Source organism: Carassius gibelio, chromosome B17 (genome assembly GCF_023724105.1).
Source record: "Carassius gibelio isolate Cgi1373 ecotype wild population from Czech Republic chromosome B17, carGib1.2-hapl.c, whole genome shotgun sequence".
Taxonomy (NCBI): domain Eukaryota; kingdom Metazoa; phylum Chordata; class Actinopteri; order Cypriniformes; family Cyprinidae; genus Carassius; species Carassius gibelio.
In genome coordinates this window covers 14208025-14227643 of record NC_068412.1, presented here as the reverse complement: position 1 = coordinate 14227643, position 19619 = coordinate 14208025, and the positions used below count along the sequence as shown (strand labels likewise).

The window sequence follows — 19619 nt, the reverse complement described above, 5'->3', positions numbered from 1 at the left end:
ATTGTTAACCGAATCTATCCCTTCAGCCGAAAAACGAAAGACATCTGTCATACATGGATAAGGAAGTGTGACGCTGCTGCTCAGCTTTGATGTCATTGGCTATGACTTTTCAGGACAGTCTGTGGTTGGACTATCTTTTAACCCATATTAAACAGCGCATCATGTGAAAAAGTATGTTTTGCTCCTATCATCACATTAGTAATATATTAAGTCAACAATGAAGTGTTGCTATCTTGACAAAAATGACATCTTTAGCGAGATCCTAATCCTAACCCTAAGCATAACTTCAATGAACTACAAAAACAGCCCCCTAGTGTTGCCTTTCTATAGATAGAACGACGGAGGCTTGTGGGTAATGTAGTTTAAAACTTTTTATTAACGAAACTAAATAAATTATTTATTTTAAGGTAAACTGGATATCTAAATATGTTTATTGTGCAAACATCTGTGATATATTTGAGAGGCAGGCTGAAATGTGGTATTTTACAGTGAGCAATATTTAAAATGCTTTTATGCCAGCTTTCCACTTATTTCTGAAAACTGAGCTCAACATTATTTTATCAGCATAGCATAAGTAATAATCCTGCCCATTTTCTCTTTGATATGTTAATTGGACTCTGATTTACAGCCATTTGAAATGTACAGTTTTGGGCTCTTCCGGGGGGTGCTACTGGGCCCCTGGGGGTAGCAGGGCAGTAAAACCTACATATATGTATTCTCCTCATCATGAACAACAAACTGAGCTGAGTCACATTTATATCTGACAGTTTTCACAGTCCTCTGTTTTCTATTCTATTCATCATGGCTATTATACCTTTTGACAGGACATTGTGAGGCCATCTGATGAAACATGGAAAAATTAGAAAGAAATGATTTAATAATGAAAATAATAGATTATTTCTTTGATTTTTGAAGTAAATGGCAAGAAATATAATGGATGAACCTGCAACAACTTGCCATTATCTATTCCCCACTGTAAAGCAGTAATCAAGGACAATGTATACACATTGTGATACTTCACTATTACACAAGGACAAATTCATGCAGTGCTAAGAATATAAATTTATATATATATATATATATATTAGCATTATATATAACTAATTAGCCGAAATCAGTGTAAAAATGTCCTCCTCACCCCCGTATCTTGCTCCTTATGTGCTGGACATCAGTAATGTGCGTGCTCTTGGTTTTAGTGCAGTACAAGATCCACGTTGATCATTCCTGCTACATTCTCAGTTATCCGTCAAGTGCTTGTAACAATAAAGCCCATGGAACCATATTGTAATGCAGAATAATTAATCTTGTAACTCCCTGTATTTCACAAAAAATGTGCATATTTGTTACTAAAATATAAAAAAATACTTTCTGGTGTACTGATGTCCCAGATGTTATTAATCCGATCAAAAATGTTTATGTCTTAAATAAAAAAATAATCCCAATAATTAATATGTCGTTTTTCCAAGTCTAAAATAAACACATATGAGCCTACCTAGTAAAATGATGTATTTACCAAGAATCTTCAGAACACAATATTCACCATTTTCATTTTATTGAAGCATAGACTATAAAGTTGATAAAGTAGCATCAAGACAAATAAGATTCAATGAAAATAATTATCTTCAAAGATACATTAACCTCATATATAAATCAGTTCACACAGATGAGTGATGAAATGTCCTTAAAAGTCACACAGTCCCATCCAGTCAACTGTGATACAGATCATGTGATACATATAAGACATGTGATACTGTTCCAGAAAATAATGATTCCCATCATCACATCTAAACTGGTTTCATCTCCCCATCGTGTTCTTCTTCTCTCGTGTCTGGAAACTGTTTGTGGTTGATATCCAGCACTGATGTGGTGTAGCTTGTCCTCAGCCAGAGGATCTCTCAGTCCTAACATCCCAGACCTGGTCAAAGTGAAACAAACAATGCAGAAGAAGTTGTTTAATGGACAGAGAGCGCAGCTTATGTTCTGTGTGGTTTTAGCAGGGTGAGCAACTATGACCCTTGTAGTACTGTACACTTACCATTCTTCAAGCTGTTTTTAGACCTTTTGAGAAGCTTTTTCTCTGAAGACAATTTACCACATCCTCTTCTTTCACTCCTTTCAAGAGCATCACTTGGTCAAAACCCCTCATTTGGCTGATGAGATCATCTGTACAAATAAAAATACTGCAATAAATATGTCATTCTGCAAGAATTAAGAAAAAGTTACAGAAGCAAAGGTCTTGCTCATGAGACTGCATTAGCATGTGTAGTTCTTAGAGACTCTAGAACTGATCTAATGTTGCAGTAAATGTGTTTTTTTCCTCTAGAATCTTTCTCCAAAGTTCCTGACTTCTCTCACAAATGTGTTTTAGTCTGTGCAGTGTAATGCCTGGCTTCAAACCAATCAACTATCAATTCACAATTTATAACATAATATTTACAAAACAATGAAATAATGTACATTGGTGTTTATATCAACTAAACCAATTTCATGATAAAACAGGTGGTGTGTTTTTAAAAACATAATATTAAAAATGTCCAGTCACACTTTGCTAACATGCTGTAATTGTAATAGTATAAAACGAAATCAAGGCTGACATGACCAGTTCTGTGAGAGATCATCATAAAATGTTGTATAACATTGCTTCAACACACACATACCAGAGGACTTCTGTTTGTTTGAGCTCAAGATGGCCGTCTTCATTCCTCATCCTGAGCAAATCATTTCCTTGGTCTTCCTTCTCTTCTGTGAAACAAGATAATCTCTACTTACTCTCTGTGCAATTAATATTGCTCATTAAACATAATTAAGTTAATTTAAAGTAAGATTCAGACCAGAGCATTTTTGGAGTAAACAAATGTACCTGGGAAGAGCTGATCATGGCAAGATTCGCTGAGACTCAGTAATAGCTCTTTTAGGTTTTAGGAAGGTTTGTGAGGGTTGGCTCTTAAAATAGCTGTTGAGCTCGATATTTTAGACCTGAAAAAGAAGAACAGCATTATCTGGAAAAAATCCTGTAAGACAGAAGGAAGGACATATTATTAATTACGTGCAGCTTGTACATTACACCTCTGTAAAGATGCTGTAAAATTAAATGTTAAATGAATCCATTATTGAAAGCAAGTAATTAATAACAAGCTATAGTCATATGAATTCTTTTGATAGTGTCAGATGAGACCGTCCTGGGGCTTGTACAATATCATACAAGTGTTAAACTGGATTATTAAGACTGTGATGTGTTTAGTACAGTATGTGAAATATTGATAATTAGATATTAAAAATCTCTTTAAACACATAAGTGTCCCATAAGGCAGTGGCTCCCAATCCTGGTCCTGGAGAACCCCAACACTGCACATTTGAGATGTCTCCCTGATCAAACACACCTGATTCAACTCATCAGCTCATCAGTGAAGACTCCAAGACCTCAAAAGTGTGTTTGTCAGATAAGAGAGACGCCAAAACCGTGCAGTGCTGGGGTTCTCCAGGATCAGGATTGGGAAACACAGTCATCAGGTCATGAAAAGTTCGACACACACTCGTGGTCATCATGCTCACTCGAACACTAGGCCAAATACAGGAAAGACTTCAAATAAGTAATCAAGTGGTCAAGTGAAAAGATGGCAAGTGTGGGTATTTGGACTGTGCAACAGTTTAAGAAACAACAAATGCTGTACAAATTATAACAGCAGGAATTTTTGATAAAAGAGACAAACTATCACAGACTTACTGCTGCAAATATCTGCCTCCGCAGCTTTCTGTCTTCTCCATTTCTGAAGTAATCCCTCTCCAGAAACACCACTGGGCTGACTGCCTTTACGTCTTTTCAGCTAAAAATAAAAATAATAAAAAAGGGGAGAGAAAATAAAATTGAATTATATACATATATATATATATATATATATATACATATATATATAAACTGATATGAATGAACTGCAAGATGGAAAAATACATGTTTTATTATTTATTTTTAATTTGATTTTTTTTTTTTTGGATTCACATTAAAAGGTATTAAAAGCATGGTACAGAACACATGATTACTGTGATATCTGTCATATAAAAGCACATAAAAACACTAACATTACAGTGATACAAACATAGCTGGTTTGGTGATTATTGTATTGTTGTATTGATTATTAATATATCATAGTAAAACTACAGTTACAGTTACTAATGTCCCATTTACTGTGTTTTAACTTCACATTTCATTTATTACTATTGTGTCGTGATTACCATGATTTTACTACAAATACAACTTACATCATTGATCCTGAAATTAATAATAATATAAAACGGATCGAAGGTCTATGGCACGTCACGTGACAGATAGAGTTTAATCAGACTAATTAGCAGCTGTGTTCATTTATTTAAACGCAATGAAACTCAAAGACAGCCGCGGATGACCGATATAATACAGCGATTAAACATATGGCACTAATCTGATTAATAAAGAAGACAGAATACATTTGATAAAAGGCATTAAAAGAGCGTATATACGACTACTCACCCAAACTGTGGAACTGATAGCAAGTATCGCGCGATGTGTGCTGAATGAGACTTCTTGAACGTGATTTCATAGCGATAAACATCTCATGTCCTCGTGTCGAATTCTGACGCCAAAGGTTTCCCACTGAAAGCAATGAAGGTCGTAGTGCTTCGATAGTCGACGCCGAGAGGCACATTTGGCGTCATAAAAGTGACGCTAGGGGCGCTTGACCATGCTTCGGTTTTTGACGCCTTTGGAGTGAGAATGGGTTGGCAAAACCCCCATTTGAAACCTTTATTTTTAAGAGCCTAGGGTCCAAAAAGGGCCAAAAATCCATAGATCTGGCTCATTCATATTATATCTGTATATCATGAATGTGCAGGAAGAGTCACACACCAAGTTTATTATAAGGTTACGGTCTGAGCAATAGTAAAACAGATTCTTGCCTTCACCCAATAATTACCCCAAGATCAGGACATCACATGAAAAAGCAGATGACTAACAAAGCACTCATTCACAGTCACTTCAGATTATTTCCAAAGTAAAAAATGTTTTTGTACTGCTTCAAGTGCCTACAAACCATTATTTATTTTAAGAAGCGTAAACAGTGCTCTAGCTTGAAAAGAACTGCATACAATAGGGCACAAGGTTTGGGAAAGTGAATTGGAGTACTGAACTTTGTAAGGCCTGAAAGACCAACCTACTGTAGAACTTGTATCAAACTTTCTCAATTTACACAAAGTGCAGTTAAGTAATAATAATCTCTCATTCACATATACAATGTAGCGGTAAATGCCAGGCTGCGGCTGGTAACACCTCTATGATTCTCTTTCACTCTCGTCATTTCTAGTATTAAACAGCTGTGTGCTGTGAATTCTTCTCCCATTTGTCATATAGCTCTTGATGTAATGCATTAGAATAATTACTCTCCCAAACTGCTGTCAACGTAAATAAAACGTTACATTCTGAGAAACCTAAAGACTTCTACGTAAGCAACTTTGTCAAATAGCATTTCATCTATCAGATATTCTGCCAAATCACCTCACGAAAGAATGTCTGTCTGAGTCATCAGTCTAACCTGATCTCATGACGTGTTTTTAAAGTAGATTAGTACGCACCGAACAACGTAATGGTGTTTAAGGGACCAGATACAAACAAACCAAAACAAACGTTTTATCAGTGGTAAAGGTGTATTAGTGATCTCATGTGATGTGACAGACCACATCAAATCAAGTCTGCTTTATTGTCAATTCTTCCACATGTACAGTATATACAGAGAATCGAAATTGCGTTACTCTCAGACCCCGGTGCATACAGATAACACTAACAGTAGAGCCTAAAAAAATCAGCAAACTGGAAGGGGTCAAGGGAGGAGGGGAGGTCAGACTTGATGTGGTGCATGACTGTTCAAAGCATTTCATAAGGATGGGAGTAAGTGCAACAGGACGGTAGTCATTGAAGCAGGATGGAGATGGCTTCTTCGGGACTGGAATGATGGTGGTAGTTTTGAAACATGTGGGAACAACAGCCTGACTAAGTGAGATGTTGAAAATGTCTGTGAAGACATCAGTGAGTTCTGCTGCATAGATAGTTACTTGCACACATATGCAGTAATGCTTACAAATTCAGACTAATAAGGATTTTCATATGAAACTTCCGGAGTTGGTAAAAAGTCCCGTGCAAGAGGCTGACATTTCATTATTATGTCATGCAAATTAAATGGTTTTTATTTGGCTGAATTATAGTCAATAAGTCATCTCAACCCATAACCCAATCGTTTGTTTATATCATTGTATTATGTTATCTCTGTGGCAGTGTTCATGTAAAGCAAAAATAAAGACATAAGTTACCAAATATTTTTATTTCAAATAAATGCTGCTTTCTATTCAATGATGGCATATACTGATTCAAGTCCATAAAATCCCAAAATCTTACTTTTTGAGCCCTGCAACTAATCATGTAGTCATGCATATTTTATGAGTAAACACTTTCCATATTGTGTATAATATTTTGGTCCAAATATATGTCTCTTGGTTGAAGCTCCTGTAGAAAGAAAATCAGCAGATGCCAGGAAGAGATTGCATGAGATGCCCTCGTTCTCAAAAACCTTGAGCAATTCTACATAATATAACAGACAATATAACCCAAATGCAAGCAATATGGTTTTGAGTAAGCATAAACATGGTTTGTATACACCACACAATGTGCTTAATTACTGACTTCCAAGGACACAAACATTTGCAAACCAAACAGAACTTTGAATATTAGTGGGCCTCTGCAGGTTTTGGCAATACTGTATAATCCTCCATGCTTGTTTTCAAAGATTTTTTTTACTTTTTATTTTAGCTGGTACAATAATCAATTTTGGTACTTTGATGCCCAATGTGATTTATTTATTTTTTTGTCCTGAAGCGGAAATCTTTTGAAAAACACCACTAAAGAGCAACTGAAGCCCTATTTCCAACCTTAATGTCAGCTGCCACAGAATAGTGTGAGCCTTGGGTCTTTTTCTGATTTATGTTTAGTACAAGAATCCACTCTTTCTGTTGTAGTTGAGAATTTCCTTTTTCTGTTCTAGCCTACAGCTTCAATACATGTGTCTTTGGCAGAAAAAAAAACACTGTACCATTAAAGAGTGAATTCAAACGGGGACAGTCACGAAGCAAAAAAAGCACTGAACTTTGTGACCTGAGAACATCTGGGGATATGCAGGGTTGATGTAGCTCTCTCTCTCTCTCTCTTACATGATAAACATTTTCTTAAGGTTTGAGTAATTCTGTAATTTTGCATTGTATAAAGTAGTCGTCCCCCAGATCTGACAAGGACCGGTAGCAACAAAGCTTTTTTGGGGTGCATCTTATTAAGCCCTATTCTACTCATTTCCTCATGCCTGTAAAACCTGAGCTGCCATACAGAGGAGGTGGGCTAATAAATGCAGCTGTCATATCAAACATAATGTGAATACAATTTTTGTGATTATTACTGTACAAATAATTACTGCTTACGCAGCTAATTAGTCAATTCCTTATTAACCTAGCAAAATAAAGCATGTAAAATGCAAATACCTGGGACAGTGCAATTATGTCTTAATTTGTAGTTGGAAGAGATAATAAACAATTACGAATGCAGCATTGATCCAGAGAGAGAGAGCACGCAAACATATTTTTGTTACTGACATTCACAGTGAGAATCTTCTTTCAGGGCCTTTTTATGTTTTTTTTTTTTGTTTTTTGTTAAAGGGATCAAATCAAATAGGTCAAAGGTCAAGATAAATGCAATTAGTGTGGTTCTAAAAATATATGTCAGTAAATCAAGTCCAAAAATGGTAAAAAAGTATGATGGACTCCTTGAAGAATTTCCAACAAATCCCTTAAGTACAACTTAAATTGACCCTTAGTGGTAATTCGTTAATTATAGCTTTAAAACCATGCGACAAATCCTCATGCATGTAAACAGAGCTTCAGGAATGTCGAAGGGACACTCCAAATCATGACAAGTTGTCTGTTTCAAGGTGGAGATCTTAGATCTATTTTCCCACAGGGGTTAAATGTATTGCTTTTGTCAATAAAGACCGCAGACCGTCCGTATTGTCACGTGTGACAGCTGTGACGCGAAATAAAGTGCACGTCATAATGAAAGCTGGCATTTACGTCATCTATTCTAAGTCACCTTTTCGTAAATAGTAAAAAAAAAAATGTAAATAAAGTGCACTCATGTGTCTTGTCCTATCTGTGATAAATGTGTCATAATCTACCGTCTGTAACTGACCTAAGTAATCATTACTGTACATTATGCCAAAACATAGACTACAAAAAATCTTGTTGGCTTGCCAAAGTATAGCCTACTGATTTTCTATTAAACATACTCTTTCAGTTTTCCTGTAAGGGACATATAACAGAATTACACTGACTGTGAATAAATACTCTGAAATGTTGTTGTTGTTGTTGTTTGTTTGTTTGTTTTTGGTCAATCAACACTATTTAGCAGCTGCAGCTGAGATTGTGCTTTACAATTTAGTAAAAATTTGCCGAAAAGTAATATAAATGCCACTTCACTAATATGTAGAAACAAAGCCGCCTCACAGTGCGTGTGAAAATTTGCAGAGAGACTCGATCAAACGCTGGGTTAGCTATTCATTTCAGGGAAACATGAAAAACCTTCTTTAGTACTCACTCTTATCAAAAACGTTCTTTATTCGCCAGGACCGGAGACTTCTCGAAGTTTCAAGTTGACTTTTATGCAGTCTCACCTGGTGCAGGTAAGAGAAGTTAAACGCCATGGTGTACACTTCCGATACACCTGCCAAACCCGTTTACTTAGTCTTAAAGGACCTGTAAGGAAATAAAACCAAATATAAAAGTACTTCAGTTCGCTTGGTAAATAATATTTTCGAAGGAATGCCGTGAAAAAAAAGTCGCATGTCACAATTACAGACCATTATTTTAAGCTACACAGGATTCAAAGTTATATTTAGCATTTTTGATTCAGGCAACAATGGGACACAGCAAGGAAAATGTCATTTGACAACAATAGGACCCTTGCGCGCTCTCGTGTACACAGACTCACGTGTGAAAACAAACAGACACGCGTAGTTGTGATGACAAGTGATATTTCTAATTTATTGCAATGTTGATAACGGTCTTTAAATAGACAGTATGCTTATATAAAAGTGTATCATTAGAAGTAATGTGTAATAAAAACCATTCCCGCTGATAAAAACAGAAAAACTTATCTTTCCAGAAAAACTTAATAAGTTTGAGTATAAATGTTTGTGTGAGTGAACAAAGAGATTTACATGTTGTTGCTTTTTTTAGTTTTTTTTTTTTAATCTGCCAGCAAGGTTTTACATTTTGGTAATTATCTTTGTCTCCCGGTTGCAGATTATCTTGAGTTTGATATTCCTCCTCATGAGGAATCTTCTGTGGTGAGCACAATGTAAATGCGTGGTAAATCTGGACTCGAAGGTTTTTTAGAAACGTGTCTCATTTACACTGTTGTTGTTACAATCTATAAACAGAACTCTAAGGCCTGTTTCCCCTGGGACATTTATATTGTGCCAAAAAACAAAAATGTCTGTTGTTAGAGAATTTAGAATGGGTCATGTTGTGCTAAAAAAAAATTACCTCTGAAATTCTTGGCTTGATTGGTTATTCTTGAAGTTTGCTTTCTTCACACACACACACACACACACACACACACACACACATAAAATATATTTTCACACATTATGTCTTTTTTTTTTTTTGTCTGTAATATGATTTTTTTAAACCACTATCCACAAGAGCATTTGTCAACATTAATTTTGAACCCATGAAAAGTCAAATTATTTATTCTTTATTAATATTATAACATAATGCAATCCTTTTTGTGTCTACAAGCGGGAAAAAAATAATTGCCATCTGGGTCTTAAATGTACATTTTAGGTTCTCATTATAAAAATACAGCATAAAAATAGAAGATTGTTATGTAGGTGCTTAGGAAAGTTATTTTGAAATAATCAAACATATGTGTTTAAAAACATTATTAACTATCATTCTACACTTATTCTTATTTCAGTGCAGTCATCTTGTTTAATACTATCTTCATAAAAACTTTTATATATACATATATGTGTGTGTGTGTGTGTTTTAATTCCAGTTCAGAATGCATAAGAACATACACACACAAATATATATGTATGTGTGTGTGTATAGAGAGAGAGAGGACCATTAAATTATAAATTAAGTACTTAAGTGAAGTGAAGTGAAGAACACACACACTGTGAGCACACACCCGGAGCAGTGGGCAGCCATTTATGCTGCGGCGCCCGGGGAGCAGTTGGGGGTTCGATGCCTTGCTCAAGGGCACCTAAGTCATGGTATTGAAGGTGGAGAGAGAGCTGTTCATGCACTACCCCCACCCACAATTCCATCCGGCCCGAGACTAGAACTCACAACCCTTCGATTGGGAGTCCGACACTCTAACCATTAGGCCACGACTTCCAACCCAATTGAATTGTTAAATTGTACTAATTAAATGTAGTGCAACTTTAAAGGGGTCATATGGTGTTGCTAAAAAAGAAAATTTTGTGTAATGCAATGTGTTTATGCAGTTTAAGGTAAAAAAAAAAAAACACATTATTTTCCACATACTGCACATTATTGTTTCTCCTCTATGCCCCGCCTTTCTGAAATGCATTGATACTTACAAAGCTCATCAGTTTGAAAAGTGAGGTGTGCTCTGACTGGCCAGCTATCCAGTGCATTGTGATTGGCTGAATACCTCAAGCATGTGACGGAAAGGTTACGACCCTTAACATACAGTGATGCTGTGTCCCAGCAGAGTGAGACAAAACCAATAAAACCCATTACAAACATTACAAACACCATTTGTTTCATCCAGTGGGGACATAATTACTGATTATAATAACTTGTACTATCTTTTTATGCATATCACGCTCCGTCAATATAAACCCATGTCTGCATTTGTGATTGGAGAAACAACAAACAACAAGCATTACTCTACACTGCTAAAAACTCACATTTGAATCGTCAGTGGCAAATTCTTTAAATATGTAAACGTACTTACAGACTGTGAGTCAGAAGCGTCAGACTGTTCTTACAAAGTTGATATTGCCCCATTTTATAGAAAAAGCCTTTGTGCACAGAAGCATTGTAGGCTGGTTTTGGAAACATTTCTTGTCCTCTGTAAAGTGCAGTGCACACATATGAATATTGGTTGTAAATACAACTTAACCACTGATTTCTAGTTGTGTCCTCTTTTGAAAGGCCAAACAAAGTAGTTTTGCTTTCACAATGAAACACACAACATCGCCACGACGTGGTGCTGGTGGCAACAGCGTGAATCAAAGTTACGCCTTCTTTCTTTGCGTGAACATTTGTGTTTGAATGAGCCGTTTTAGGATGTCATGGTTGACTCTTATCTTTCATAAACAATATCTCTTTGGATTTGAGACTTTAGTCTTTGCAACTTTATAGATCTTTGCACCAAGGGCTTGTAACACTCCAAAGAGAAAGGAAAAATTGAAATCACATCATGACCCGTTTAATCAATGTCTTAGAACTGCTTTGGCTAGACCAGCCTAAAATATAAGCTTTTTTATATTTGAGCAGAAGAAACAATATCTATGGGACAGTTTATGTCAGATTTAGTTTTAAAATGAATTCAAGTAGGTAGGACTTTGTCTTGGATGCCCAAAATATCTGTCCAGAGGGTTTGCAAATATGACTGCTGAGTGAAAAGAATTTATTTGAAATGGACTTAGCGTTAATATCACTTATATAGCATTAATAGATTTTTTATGAAATTATGAAAACACAGAGAGTATTTTCATGCTATCCTCACACATTATCACTTAGCCATTCATCTGGTGGGCTCTTGGCAGATCTGGTGTGTCATGTGCGCTCTGATCTCAAGTGATCAAACAGGCAGAATTTTAAGACCCTTTGCCTGAGATGACCCGCTATGTTCTGACTTCTAAATGGCAGAGGCATGCCTCTGTTTGGAAGCTGAGAGAAAGGCGTGCAGCTCGCTGCTCCCGTCTGGGCTTTATACAACCACCCCCTTGGCTGTCAGTCATCCACACCCAGCTATGTAAGAAATGTAACGTGTGTCTCATCCTCTGCGTAGTAGACCGTATTCTGGAATTTAACAAACACCTGCATGGCTTCAACGTAAACAAAGCCAAGTCTGATGGGTTCAACACAGCTTTCCAAAAGTCTGTGATCCTCTCAAGAGTCTGTAACACAACTGTTTGAACTCTGACTCTGCAGAAATCCTAAATTAGAGGATTAAAGACTGCACTTTGGATAGTTGGAAAATCTTCTAATTGATTTTGACTCTTAAGTTCTGAACATGACCAATGACCATAACCAATGGAAGAGATTCTCAGGGGTTATTTTAGTAATTTCATTATCACAGATTTTCAGGCTTAGGTCCTATAATGTGATGCTTGAGGGTCTTATAATGTGAAAATCATCTAGGATAGACATATTTTTTTTGTCAATAATTTGTAGAGTTATTTATAACTATTTTTGGAAATAATACTTTCACTCAGCAAGGATGCAGAATATTTATCAACTGACAGTGAAGACTTTTACGATGTTACAAACAATTTCTATTTCAAATAAATGCTGTTCTTTGAAATTTTGTATTCCTTCAAGAATACTGAAAAAAAATATCTGTTTCCACAAAATATTAAGCAGCACAACTGGTTTCAGCATTTATAATAATAACAAATCTGGCAGTTTTAATGGCAGTATTGTTTATAAAGAAAAGGATGGGTATATATCTTTTCTCAAATTTTATTGGAATCTTATCTGATTTATTAATTTTATCTGATGCTATAGATGCTTGAGGCGCTTTCATTGGCAGATACATTGTTACTTTGAACAATCTCAGATCATGTGCTCAACAAAGGTCCAGTAATCAGCTTATGGAGTTCTTTGAATGCTTAATGTCACCTTTCCGGGAACTTTTTCCAGCATATTACCAACTGAAGTGGGAAAGGGGAATGAGCATTAAGCCTAGAATGGCATTTTGTGGGACACCTATCCAGACAACTTTCCAGACAATGGTTTTGGCTTCTGTTAGAGCTGTCTCGAAGAAATTGTCCTTCAACTTTGTAAATTACAAAGCACAAAATCTCTTTCTAAAGACATAATCCAAAATTCCTAGAATGCATTTGTGAATGCAAAACATATAAATATAAATATATTTAACATCCATATTAGCAATATATTTTTGGCCATTTTTTGCATATATTTCATCCATGATATTTTTGTGATATGGAACGAGTTTCTTGATGAATATCTCGACTTCTAGACTAGATTATAAAGCAAACACATATTGCAGTGCTGTTGCTTAGTTGCTTGTGTCACATTCATTGTATGCGGTTAAGGCTGACGTGGAAGTATGAGTCACCAAATTTTGAACGGTTCATTTATAATCATCAGGTCAGATTTGGCCAGTTTTGTTCCTGATCTTTGGTTTTAAATCACTGCTCTCCGGCCATCCGTGTCACTTTACATTGCCATCAGTGGCTGTTTAAAACCGTATGGCTGTGACAAATTCCAAATCCTTATAACCTGTGTGCATTGAATTTCTACATTATTAAGTTGCAGATATTCCAAAGTCTTAATATTCTTCTCTTGATGGTCAGTAAAGTCCTAATGGTAAATGTACCATTTGTAGCTTTGTACTCTTACTCTTACTTGGCCGCAGCCCAAAATTATAGTCAGACCAGCTAAACCACAGTGTTGGCATCAGGTAACTAGTGGGAGTTCCTAAGAAAGCAAGAAAGAGATACACATGCATTACCTCAGCAGACTGATATAATTGCTTGCAATATGGCTGAACGTAACAACAGAACGTTTATGCAGTAAACTTGGATGCTACACTGGTGCTTTTGGCAAAACAAGAATTCTCTTCATCTACTGATATGTAGTGATTCTGCTAACTAGATTTTTTTCTAAGTAAAATGTTCTTGTAGAAAGGTAGCGCATTTCAAAAACTTTTCTGAAATTAATCTTTCGCTTACTTAAGCTTGAGCACAAGTGTCACTAGCATGTCTAGACAAATCAAGTAGAAGAACTCTGTAATAGTAAACTAGAGATAATAGAGGGTTTTACCATGGTTTAATAGACAGCATACTTATGACATGCATTAACTTCTAAGTCAAATTGATGGGCATAGACTTATATAGACTAATAAATGCACTGTAAATACATATGGACTGCCTGATTTGAACACAGTAAGTTAGATTGGATTCTAACTAGCTGTAATGATGAAATTATATACTTCCTCTGCTTAATGGACACTAATAGAGTTTGCCGACAAACACAAAAAAATCCCCCTTGTTTTTCCTTAACAATTTGAAATGTTTTCTTTTTTGCTTTTTATCCTGAGTAGAATGCCAATGCAAACATTATTTTAGAAGACTGTCACTTAAATGTGCTTTTATGACATCAGCTGAGAGCAGAGTACTGCTTTCCCACACCCTTAAATGGGTCTCATACCTCTCAAAGATGGATTTACAGCCAAAATGGAGTGGGAAACTATGAAAAGCAGCAATAGATTTAGCATTTATTAGAAAAAAATAACTTAAAATTCAACACTCTTTAAACATTATATAACAAACATGTTTATTTTAAAGATCATATGTTATATATATATATATACTGTATATATTTACAATATTTACAAACTGAACTCTAACTTAGATGTTTATTTGACAATAGCAATATTTAATAGCTTGAATGTATAAATACATAATATGAGACATTCAATATTAGCAAAATGCAATTAATTTCTTTCACAGAATAAACTGCAACCAGCGTTAATCACTGCCAAGTCATGTCTTGTAAAGACAAAAAAAGGCAAGAAAAAATCCCGTATTTCATAATTCAATCAAAGGATTTAGCTCTGGCTTTGAGGAATGTGACTTTGAGGTTGTCAGGAATATTGGACCAAAGGCTGCGTTCAGCAAGTAAACACCTTTAAACATCTGCAAAACCACATCTAAATTCTTCTTCAATCAAAAACTACTGGACACACAACCTGTGAAGGCAAATTCAACTTCGAATATATGCAGTCGAATGTGACACCCAGAGTTTATTATTTGGCAGCAGGACTTTTTTGTGTTTGTTTTTCCCATAAAACATTGTCTTCTTCATTTTCACCATGACCATTGCCAGTAAACTTGGTTCTAACATCAGTTTTGTCAACTCACAAGATTCACAAGCTGTATGTGAGAAGAAAAGATAAAAAGAGGAGTTCTATTTCATTGCAAAAAAAAAAAAAAGCTGTTCACATGATAAATATGATTGTTCAGAATTCATTTCGTTTCCCTGTTTTTCTCCAAGGCACTTTTCTTGGTTCTCTTTAATTCTTCAGGTCTTTTGAAATCTGTAAAACGAAACAAAACGATTGACATGAACAAAAATTACTTCAACATAATAAACCTTAATAAAACCCTTTGGGACGCTGGTAAAATGTCTAAAATACATACTAGAAATTCATGCTGGAGAACTGATTCATGCAAAAAATAAAAGGGGACATTAGAAAGTTCTGATGTTATTTATTTAAGAAAAATAAGTATTATTATTATCCACCTAGATATCTCCTTATGTATTTATTTTAACATTTCTATTTGGAAAATATTGCCAATTCTTTTTATTTTAGTATAGAAAGCCATTATAAATGCAAGTTATAGCTATAATTAGTTTTTACTGGGCAGAGGATGAAAAGATCTCAAATAAACCTTTATATATTATATAGTTTCTGCTCCTCAAAGGCACAATAGTGTGGGTACAAAACACCACAGAAGAGCAAATTGTGCAACACAGATGTGAAAGGACTGAAGGTTTAATGTTACATTGAGAACTAAAGCAGTGTCATTAAGAAAAGGGCCATTGTCCACAAGTGTGGCTCTTAACTTCAAATGGTTAACATGCCATTTACAGTCAATTGAGAATGTAATCCCTGATTATATTCATGTACTTTCTTTGACAGATGTACGGGTGCCACCTGTTTTTGCTTTTCTGATATTTGTGTTTAATTAGAGGAACTAACTTAACTATTTAACCTCTGCACTAGAAGCTCCACCAAAACAGCCTTTTAGCTAAAATGTGCAAACCCTTTCATTCCAATCAGGTGAAGTAAAAGATAATCTGGGTACTCTGTAATATTAGAAAGGTCATAAAACAGGTGGAATATTTCTTACGCAGAGTTACGTTTTATACTTCTGTACGTAGATAAGACACCGTGTGTAACCATAAACTGTCTATCAAGTTCTTTTTTTTTTAGAATGTAGTAGCAAGAACAGTGGGATGATTGTGTCCTTAAAACAAACAAACAGACATTTGATCACTTATTGTGTGTTCTGGGCAAAAATTTCCATAACAAACATTTTAGCAGTAATATATCACACAGTGGAAACAAGTTTCCTATTAAATCAATCAATGTATACATTATGTTAACTATTCACCTGTGACATCTATCCCTCTGAGCACCGCTGGCTTCCTGCTAGCCTTGTAAGAAGCCGGGCACATCTTTTATAATCTAGAAAGAAAAGAAAAAAAAACAAGAGTTAAACAGATTTAAAACATGGCACCATACAGAAAATCATAATCAAAATAGTGTAAAAACATCCAAATAAAAAATGTGCATGCGCAATTATTTACCTGAATATATGGCAAAACAGTTCAGATTAATTATTCAAGGTAAATATTTCTAACACTCCCAACGCTTATAAAGTCATGCTAATGCTATTCAATGAGGTGGCACTTACAGGCTGGTATTGTGCAGTCCCTGGTATTATTATACAGTTTATAAAAGTGTTTGCTGCATTTGGGGCTAAAATAAAGCGGCCCTGCAAACACAGAAAAAGACAGGTTTTAAGTTGCTTTCAATTTGCAAACATAATGGAGAACGGGAATAGAGATGCTGACACTTGCTCACCTGTTAAATGTTTTAAAATCTTATCCTTCGGTTGAATATCTCTCGGAAAGACCTCTGTTAAAAATGGAGAAATTCCTCAGCTTGTAAATTGTTGTACATAAAATGTATTATTCATATACTGGTCACAAGATATGTAATGCCACCCAACAGATCAAACAACCACTACTGTATTCAAGTATTCGAGCAGTTCTCCTTATCTCATTTTGTCAGCGATTGAATGTGGTGATGCTTACCAAGAATGCGTTCATGCTGATATGACTTTGTAACTTTATTAACGCCTTTTGTTTCTGCCGAGTGCTCGGCGATCTCGGGGGGATGCTGTGTGTTTCCCTCACTGTGATGCTCCTGTGCTAGTCTCCCTCTGTCTCTTAGGAGGTCCAGCAGACTGGTGTCGTCCCTGTCTCTCGGTCTGCAGTAGCCAGTGGTGAGGATCATCAAAAGGAGCCCTATGAAGACAGGTGTGCGCACTGCACTCATGCTGAAAGGTGGGCAACGAGAGCCCCTCTGCCCTGCGTCCAGTCGTATAGCCCTGCAAACACAACAAGATCATTTCAGTGCCCAGTGCCAATACTTGATTAATCGATTCATGTAAATCTGCTTAAAATACGCCATTTATATGTAGTTGAAATATAATTTCTAGGGATATTTAAAGATTTGAGGATGGAATGTGTATGAATGTACACGTCTTTTAAGTTTGACAATTTTAAACATTTTAAAATTACAAATATTTTGTGGATCTTTCAGTCAATACATTATAAAAAAATAAATAAAAATAATAATAATAAAAGAAAAAAATCCAAGTCATTAAAGTAAATAGATTACTGGAGAAGTTTAAAAACGACTTCTTTTTTTTTTTTACATCCAAAATACTCGTTTGATTCAAAGAGTTACTTGCTGCTACTTTGTAATTAATTGTAAAATTTAGCAATTTCAGAGTAAAAACTGTTTCTACGCCATTGTATGAGGTCAAGAAAGCTGCATGTATAATTCTAAAATAATTAACAAAAAGTTGTTTAAAAACGTTTTAGATGACGTAGAGCAACTTCCAACAGGTATTTTTGTCAACAACATAGCTACATACAAATGCTGAATGTTTGTTGTTAGTTTAATAATATTCTGGTAATACACATATTACGCATTATTATATCCTTTCTATTAATATTAAGTTGTAACGTGCAATAAATAAGTTTTCGATTCACTTTAAAACAAGTAAATGTAGCTTCAGGCACTGTCCGATACCTCTAAGTATACCAATCACAGTATCACACACAGATCCACGCAAGAATCCCGAGTTCTCTTCCCTTTTACGCTCTTGCGCAAATACGCTTTGGAAACAAGTGTCTGTTTGAAAAAGTAACGAATTACCTGTTTCTCCTCAATGCAGATTTAGTTTACACTTGTTTGACAGCCTTCCCGCGTGTTTAAAGATTAATAATGTTAACGCAAAACACATCAAATAGACTCCGCTGGCGTCGCTTCTCCAAAGGTACTTCCACAGGCTCTAGCGCACCATGACACGAGCAGAGCGAGTCCCTTTTATATGTTTAAAGACAGCCGTGGTCATCTGTTGATCGTGTTGACTCGAAGTGGGTGGAAATTGACGAAAGTCCGCAGCTTTTTATTTATTTATTTCCCCCTCCAGTGCGTAAAGTTGCTTCAGATCATCCGGCATGGGTTCCTCACTTTTTATTATCAGTTGCAGACGTAAGGAGCTGTCCCATGTGGATTACCCCGGCATGTCTTTAATTAGAAACGCGTTAAGAGCACTCCTTAAAAAATGCATTTTAATTCTGTTGGATCACCGTCTCGTAACGCGCATCTTCCGGTGGTCCAATTTGGCACGAGTGGAAAGATTCTCACCAGAAGTGTTTCTGTCCCAATGCCTCTTTGTATTTTCTTATCAAGTACGTACGCGCGGTGCTTCTGTGCTCCTTTATCTTCAAAGTTTCCCCAAAGAGGATGCTGCAGTTTTGTATTTCAGCGCAAAATACCAGCAGAAAGCATCATGGTTAGAGCTGGAGTGGGAAGGCAGAATCTCCTGGAGACTTCTCCACAGCAGCGTTTATGAGAAGACTGAGGCCTTCTCCAATATTGGTTTCGTTCTCAATCTCGACATTATACCACTCCCTTTGAGTATAGAAAAAAAAATCACTCATATTTCATTCCCCTCCTCTTTGGCTCGCAAACGGTTTTAAATCAGCGTTGCACACCATTCTGCTGCGCGCTTCCATGCCCATAGCTGATGATAATCAGGATTATATACCTTGGGAACTATTATTAATCATGTTGCATGGATTTCTCTGGGATAACGCGATGCGGTGTTGAGGCACAGCTCAACAGTGCCACACAGTGTGAATGCGTTAGTTTGATAAGTGTTGTGAAATGTTCACAAGGTAAACATACGGTGTCTTATAGAGATTTTATATAAATAAATAAATAAAATTCTGTCATCGTTTAATCACCCTGTTGTAGTTTCAAACCTGTATGACTTCATTTCTTCTAAATACAATTATTTAAAAATTTTAATCTTTAAAAAATATATAGAGAGAGAAGGAAGCAAATTGGAGTAAATGGACTATTCCTTTAACTTGATCATAACGCACATGAAATATAAAAAGTTACCTTGCACAATAAACCCACTGAACTAGAAAACTTAACTTGAACTAAACTTAACTTA

The 19619-nt window shown here is 35.7% G+C and overlaps 2 protein-coding genes across 3 annotated transcripts in view; both read right to left on the bottom strand.

The window, feature by feature from the left end:
- The window catches only part of LOC127975831 (SH3 domain-containing YSC84-like protein 1), a 30211-nt gene extending 21414 nt beyond the window's left edge, over positions 1-8797 (bottom strand). For both annotated transcript variants that reach the window (XR_008157629.1, XM_052579829.1), the window contains exon 1: positions 8657-8797. The gene's annotated coding sequence lies outside the window, so the exon portion shown is untranslated. The remainder of the gene's footprint in view (positions 1-8656) is intronic.
- Positions 8798-14101: 5304 nt separating this feature from the next.
- LOC127976474 (ALK and LTK ligand 2b-like) lies at positions 14102-19054 on the bottom strand. The gene is given in 7 exon segments (XM_052580915.1): positions 14102-15388; positions 16470-16543; positions 16773-16853; positions 16943-16996; positions 17176-17471; positions 18308-18326; positions 18329-19054. Coding segments are annotated over 6 exon segments (582 nt in total). The 5' UTR covers positions 18396-19054; the 3' UTR covers positions 14102-15388; positions 16470-16478.
- Between the last annotated feature and the right edge of the window lie 565 nt (positions 19055-19619).